Genomic DNA, 6,736 nt, shown 5'->3' on the forward strand with positions numbered 1-6,736 from the left:
TGCATGGTCCAGGAGGGCGACCAGAGCCCTGGGGGAGGGGGGGTCAGACCCAACCCCAGCCGCTCAGCCTGGCAGCCCCGGCTCCTGCACTCAGGGCCCCACGGGGCTGGCAGCGCCTGCCCCACAGTGCAGACAGCACCCCCACCGCACAGCACCGGCCCAGAGACCTGCCGACGGCAACACTGCCACTCGCCCCAAACCAGGAGAGGCCATGCGAGGGGGCCTGTGGAAGAGGCAGGAAGCGGGCATCCCCGAGGCTCCGGCATGGTGAGGACAAGTCTGGGACAGTGCCAGCCACTGCCACCTGCTGCCAGTGCAGCCAGCGTGCCCGCGGGTGGTCTCACGTTTGGTTCACTCCTGTGCCTGGATCCACCTTCCCCACATCGCCTGGAGCCCGTGAGAAATGAAGACCCCAGGCCCAGGTCTGGGGACAAGGGGGCCGCCTGGGAAGCAGTGCGCCCACCTGAGCCTCGAAGGCCTCGTCAGACAAAAGGCAACACCCAAGGGTCCTCGCTGCTTGGGGGGTGGGGGGCCCCAGGCTTTCACAAGGATTTTACCAACTCTGCCATCGAAAGCTAAACCCCAAAAGGACTTTTTTTTTTTTAAATGAGAGTTGCAACGTTTACTTCAGGTTCTCTTTTTTGGTTTAGGGGTTTGTTTGTTTGTTTTTGCCACAGAGGCGCTACAGGGGAATTCCTGGGCCAGGGATCGAACCTACGCCGCACAGCGGCAACCAGAGCCACAGCGGTGAGAAGGCAGGAGCCTCGACCCGCTCGGCCACCAGAGAACTCCCAGACTTGGGTTGTTTCCCTCTGAAACATTTAGTTCCACAAATTCCGGAGGCAGCAGCCAGGCTCGCCTTCCAAGGGCGCGTTCTGGTGCCCATGGCCGCGTGGAAGGACGCCACCCTCAGCCCCGCGTGGAAGGACGCCACCCTTAAAGAGAGGAATGTGGGTGTCCCTGCCCAGAAGCCGGAGGCCTTTGTGAAATAAAGACGCTGAATGAGGTCGCGTCTCTCGTTCTTCAAGCGGCTCTTTGGTGAAACAAGAACTATAACTTCGGCCTGTGTCCCTTTTCCTCCTGTGCCGAAGTGTCTGCCCTGGAACTGAGTCCTGTCCGGACGGGCCCACGTACCGCCATCCGCCCTCTCACACGGCGACAGGCGCTTACCTGTGCACTCAATCCAGCCCGCACCAGGCCCCTCGGCCAGCACTGACAAATTGCCGGGCCACCCCGGCCAAAACCCCAGGACACACAGGCTCAGGTGGTGGAACCCTGGCCCCAAGGCCTGGCTGGGCCCCTGCAGCCCATCACACTCAGGCCTCCTGCGTGGCAGGTGTCAGTCTCACTCAGAGAAACGGCCCTGTGGCGGTGTTGGCAGGTTACGTCCTGGAGAAGAGGAATAAACGTTTTGAGCTGGTTTTTTTTTTTTTTGTCTTTTTGCCTTTTCTAGGGCCGCTGCCACGGCACATGGAGGTTCCCAGGCTAGGGGTCGAATCGGAGCTGTAGACGCCAGCCTACACCAGAGCCACAGCAATGCCAGATCCGAGCCGTGTCTGCGACCCACACCACATCTCACGGCCACGCCGGATCCTTAACCCACAGAGCAAGGCCAGGGATGGAACCCACAACCCCATGGTTCCTAGTCGGATTCGTTAACCACTGCGCCGCAACGGGAACTCCTAACGTTTTGAGCTGTAAGCCATCACGCCATCAAGGTGTTAAAAAAATAAGTTTAATGCAGGTGGCTCATTCCATAAAGGACTTCACAGGCACTCGCGGCAGGGAGCAGCTCTGCATCTGCGCCGCCGAGGCCCCGACGCCCAGCCCTGCGCCCACGCCCCCGTGGGCAGCCTCGGCGGGCCCGGGTAACGGCCGCCAGTGAACACAAGACGAAGCTTTTCGGGAACAGCGTGATCCAGTGCAAATGACTCTCTGCAGCCCTGAGAAGAGGGTCCGCGCGGGCCGGCTCCTGGCCCGCCACCCACGCAGGTCAGGCGGACTCGCTCCCTCTGCCTGCAGGAGCTGCCCGGACCGCGCGTGGCCGCGTCAGCCCGAAGCTGGCTACGGAGTCAAGGGCTTGGCGCACAGCCGAGTACTTTTCTGCTCTCTACCTGATTCGGGTTTGCCTCGCGGGGGGCACATAATGGTCCTGCCAGCTGCCCCTGGCCGCTGGGCTGGCAGGCCAGGCAGGGCTGCAGGGGCCACCGCCCGTGCCCAGGGGTTGTGGGGACAATTTGAGGTGTCACCCTCAATTTGGGGCCCTGAGTCCTGCCTCTGGCTGGTGCCCCAGCGTAGTTACTCAGTCCCTCTCACTTGCCCGCGACGCCCCAGTGGGCAGAGGCCAGGGGGAGGGTCTGGGCAAGCACCAGCCTCCGGCGTGTTCTCTCCACAAGCAGAAGCCCTCTGGGCCACTTGCTCTTTTCCGGCCCACGTTCAACTTGCTTTTTTTTGCTTTTTTAGGGCCGCACGTGCAGCATATGGAAGTTCCCAGGCTAGGGGTCGAACTGGAGCTGGCCTACACCCACCCCAGCCACAGCAACGCAGGATCCAAGCCTCCTCTGCAACCTGCACCACTGCTCACGGCAACACCAGATCCCTAACCCACTGAGCGAGGCCAGGGATTGAACCTGCGTCCTCATGGACACTAGTGGGGTTTGTTAACCACTGAGCCTCCGCAGGAACGCCCTCATTCCATTCTAACAGCTGCCGAGGCAGGAACAAGGGCGGCCGAGCCCCTCGCTGGGAGGTCCAGCCTGGTGCCCTCGGGCCACCTCTGACATCTGTTTCCGACAAGCACGTCTCCATCCTGGACACTCCCTCAGGGGATGGGATGGAAAGCCCCCCAAAGCCAGAAAAAGACAGAGCCGCCTCCCCAGAAACGGACGCTTGACGAGATGACAGCACCTGGCTGGCACTCTCAACAGGCCCACCCAGGAGGGCGACAGGTGGGCCCTGGGACCCGCCACCCAGGAGGGAGACAGGTGGACCCTGGGCCCCACACTCCTCTGGGTTGACCCTGATCTGGGAACCTGCCAGGCAAACCGAGGTGACCCTGAAGCCCAGCCTGGGACTCAGGACCAGCGCCTCACAGAGTGACAGATGGCGGAGGGCCTGCGGGCTAGGCCAGGGCTCGGGTGGCCCGGGGCAGAGTGAAGAGCTTGGTGGCAGTGCGGTGCGTCTGCTGGTGGAGCCTGACGCTTCCCTAAGGCTGGGCCGGGAGCAGTCACACCCCTCCCGAGAAGTGCGCCTGGGCAGCCCCTCTCCCAGGGAACTCCAGAGGCGATGCCAGTGTCCTGGATTGGGGACAGGGACACAGGCTCCCCAAGTGCAGACCGGACCCCCCCCCCCAGCTCCCACCCTGGCACAGCTCGGCAAAGTGCAGCCTGGAACCACAAGCAGGTGGCCGGAGGTCCTGCCCCGAAAGCACGCACAGAAAGGAGGGCAGGTGCCAAGGTCCCTTCACAGAAAGCCTCAGCCCTCTCCTCTCCCAGGTCAGGCACCCAGGTGGTGTCTGTGGGCAAGGGCGGACCGGGCCCGGCCTCCCAGGTCTCAAGAAAAGAACCTGCAGCAGGTGCATGCACCCGGGGCTCCCAGCAGAGCCCCCCCAGGGCGAGGTGGCCGGGCCCTCACATGTCCACGAAGACCATGAAACACCAGCCCAGGCCGCCCACCAGCAGCATGGTCACGTGGATGCCGTAGATGAGCAGCTCGTTCAGGAGGCGGAAGTCCACGCGCCGGCGGCCCAGCAGCAGCAGCAGCAGCGACAGCTTGAGCTGGAAGCGCAGCAGGACGCGCACGCCCAGGTACTGCAGGCAGAAGAGGGCGGCCAGCGCGCCCCACAGCGCGGCGGTGAAGAGGCTGCAGCTGAAGTAGAGCAGGAAGCGGATGAAGCCGTAGAGCCAGCGCGCCCGCACGTAGACGTCGAAGTTGTTGTACTTGGTGCGGGCCAGGCGCGAGGCGCGCGCGGGCCCGCAGGCCGCGTGCAGGCAGGTGGTGTGCGGGCCGTGGAAGGAGCGCACCCGCCGGGGGATCGGCATGACCGGCATCGGGCCGGGCGGCGGCGCAGGCTCGCAGCGGCGGCGTCCGGGTGGCGGTCAGCATAGGCGTCATGAGCGCCCGGGCCCCGGGGTCCGAGGCAGAGCGCCGGGGGAGGCGTGGGCCTGCAGGGAGAGCGACAGGGGGAGGAGCCGGGTCAGCGCGGGCCACCAGCCAGCCGGGGGCTGCGGGGACACTGAGTCAGAGACTTGGGACCTGCTTACATCCCCCCAGGGTTAGTCTTTTTTTAACGAATGCTGAGGACACGCCAAAGAGCAACACGGCATGAAAGGCCGGTAGAAACCCTGGCTAAGCTCCCCCCCCACCCCCCAGGCTTGGCGGGAGTCCCCTTCCCTGGACTCACCGTCTGGCTCTTATCTGGGATGCCCATTCCTGCCTGCACTTCTGTGGCTGCTTTATCCAGGGCGAATCAGTCCCTGAGTGGCAGCCACCACAGGACTGGTGGAGGGAGAGGGTGCCCACAGGGCAGACAGCCATTCTCTTGAGCAACTTGACAGGCCAAGTGCTGGGAACCCGGCAGCAGGTACAGGGCTCTGGGCTCCCCTGCGGAACCCGAACCCTCGTGCTGTCCTTTACCTGGAGGGACCTCGGGCAGGTCACCTCACCCCGGAAACCCTCCCTGCTCTGCAGAACCGGGACGTGGACAGTGCTGGACTCCCAGGGGTGCTGTAGGAAGCAGGCATAACAGGGCAGGGGCTGCCTGTGCCTGGCAGAAAGGGTGACTGCCCACGGCCAGTGGTGTCATCACAGGGCATGGAGCCCAATGGACTGGGCCACCCCAGGAAAGGAGAAATAGCAAGTGGCTCCCTGGTTTGGCCTAGGAACCGCCATTTATGGCGTGCCGAAATCATGGAGAGAGAAACACAGAACGGCAAGTACAGAACCGATGCGTAAAAACCTAGCAGCGAAGTTGGTTACGGGCTCGGGGAGGCACTGTCCAGGGCATCTGCCTCCACCACAAGGCCTTCAGCCCGGAGGCCTGCACAGGGGCTCCTGCTAGCTTCCTTTCCGCCACGGGTCAGGGCAAAGGGCCGCCCACGTGCTGCTCTGGCCAGAGGCGGAAGAGCCGGAAGCCGGGCACGTCCACCCTCCCCTACCCGCAGGCCCAGCCCTCCCCACAGGCTTCGGCCAGACCCGGTCTGACAGCAGCCAATGACTTTCCGGCGTTAGTGCTCCCTTCACGGTTCGGGGTCGCGGCTGGGGGCGGGCCGCTCGCCATCCTCCCATCACTTGGGCGCAAGCAACCCGTCTGCGCCACGGGCTTCCAGGTCGGAGTCCGGGCGCCCGCCTCTGGGGGCTGCCAGGCCCCGGATCCTGGAGGCAGGCAGGGCCGACGCGCAGCGCCCCCGGGAGCCGCCTGCGCCCCGCCCGGGCACCCCCGCCCGCTCACCGGGTGCCCTCTCCGCGCCGGCGTCCCGAGCCGCGCGGCCGCCTGTCCCTCGGGGCTCCGGGAGCAGGGCGGCCGCATGGTGCCGACGGCGCGGCCCGGACCCTCAAGCGTCCCCGCTCGGGGCTGCCCCGAAGGGCCAGGGGCTCCCGCGCCCGGCGCCCGGCGGCGTTTGGCCCAGCGTGGGAGCCGTAGAAACGTCCCTCTGCGGCCACCGTAGGACTTTCCTCACGCCCCTCCGCCCGCCCCGACACGGAGAGCGCTTCCCTTCCCCCTGCTCGGGGCCGACCCTGAGCGCCCGGAACTCGGCGCTTCCCCTGGGCGTGCGTGGGTACGTGCGTGTCCGGCGCGCGACCCATGACGTTTCCGCCCGGCGACACCACTTCACGTACTCCGCCGGCGCCTCGGCCAGTCCTGCGCAGGCGCAGAGGGTGGACCTGAGCCGAGGAGTCCGAGGCCACGCCCCCGCGCATGCGTCGCTACGCCCGAGGCGATTGGAGGTGCGCAGGCGAGCAGCCCGCCGCCAGTGCAGTTCTGGCCTCTGGAGCGTGCTCCCCTTTGGTCGCGGGATCCGCCCCCGTCCTGCGTGTCTGCAGCCCGGCGTGTCGGGAGCGGGCTGGCTGACACCGCCCACGGACACACGTCCCCAAAAGTAGGGAGTCAGGCCAGGCTGGCTGACACTAGCCACAGACATAGGCGTCCCCAGACACAGCGAGCTGGGGGTAGTCGGCGGGCCACCCCCGGCACCAAGGTCCCCAAGTGTAAGGTGTCGGGCGGGCTGGGGACACCGCCAGTGGACACACGTTTTGAAATGCAGGGAGTCAGGGCGCGCTGGCTGACACCGAGCCCTGGGGTTGCCACGTCCCGGGAGGGAGAAAAGATTTCCGCGCAGACGTGTTTCAATATTTTCATCTGACCAGGGTCAAAACAGAGGAAACACTTCGCGCTCCTTGGTTGTAGTTGGCAAGTTCCGTCTGCCTGAATTCTGACAAGTTCGGAGAATCTGCTGGTTGCCCATACGTGGCAGTGGCTGGTTCTGTCCCCCAGTGGCGGGGGTCGGGGGTGTCCTGGTCTTTTTTTTTCTGTTCTGGATTCTGTGACGGAAGCCAGCTCCTCAGGCGTCCCTTACAAAAGACAGTTGGGTATTGCCCTCTTCCTGACGGACCCGCTCGAGCACGAGCTTCTTTGCCTGCAGGAGCCCCTAACGGTGAGCACATCACCTCCGGGTGCAAGTCCCAACCCCGACCTGCCCACGCCCGGTCCCTGTGGTGTAGGTCGGGACTTAGGCTT

At 65.1% G+C, this 6,736-nt stretch overlaps 1 protein-coding gene across 2 annotated transcripts; it reads right to left on the reverse strand.

Annotated features, from left to right (window-relative positions):
• Positions 1 to 1,713: 1,713 nt before the first annotated feature.
• TMEM250 (transmembrane protein 250) lies at positions 1,714 to 5,753 on the reverse strand. 2 transcript variants are annotated; one of them, XM_021081256.2, is made up of 2 exons: positions 5,450 to 5,753; positions 1,714 to 4,163 (listed from the first exon to the last, which is right to left on the reverse strand). In XM_021081256.2, exon 2 carries the CDS (start codon positions 4,047 to 4,049, stop codon positions 3,630 to 3,632), a length of 420 nt encoding a protein of 139 aa, XP_020936915.1. In that variant the 5' UTR covers positions 4,050 to 4,163; positions 5,450 to 5,753; the 3' UTR covers positions 1,714 to 3,629. The 2 variants fall into 2 exon arrangements, with proteins under 2 accessions (XP_020936915.1, XP_020936914.1); XM_021081255.2 differs by lacking the exon at positions 5,450 to 5,753 and adding an exon at positions 4,403 to 5,373.
• Between the last annotated feature and the right edge of the window lie 983 nt (positions 5,754 to 6,736).

Source organism: Sus scrofa, chromosome 1 (genome assembly GCF_054392235.1).
Source record: "Sus scrofa isolate SSC_HxYL_T2T_F1_AM1 chromosome 1, Sscrofa_HxYL_maternal_Yorkshire_Landrace_v2.0, whole genome shotgun sequence".
NCBI lineage: Eukaryota > Metazoa > Chordata > Mammalia > Artiodactyla > Suidae > Sus > Sus scrofa.

Excerpts from the sequence above, each read along its gene's own strand:
- TMEM250 (XM_021081256.2), bottom strand. The coding sequence starts at position 4,049 with ATGCCGGTCATGCCGATCCCCCGGCGGGTGCGCTCCTTCCACGGCCCG.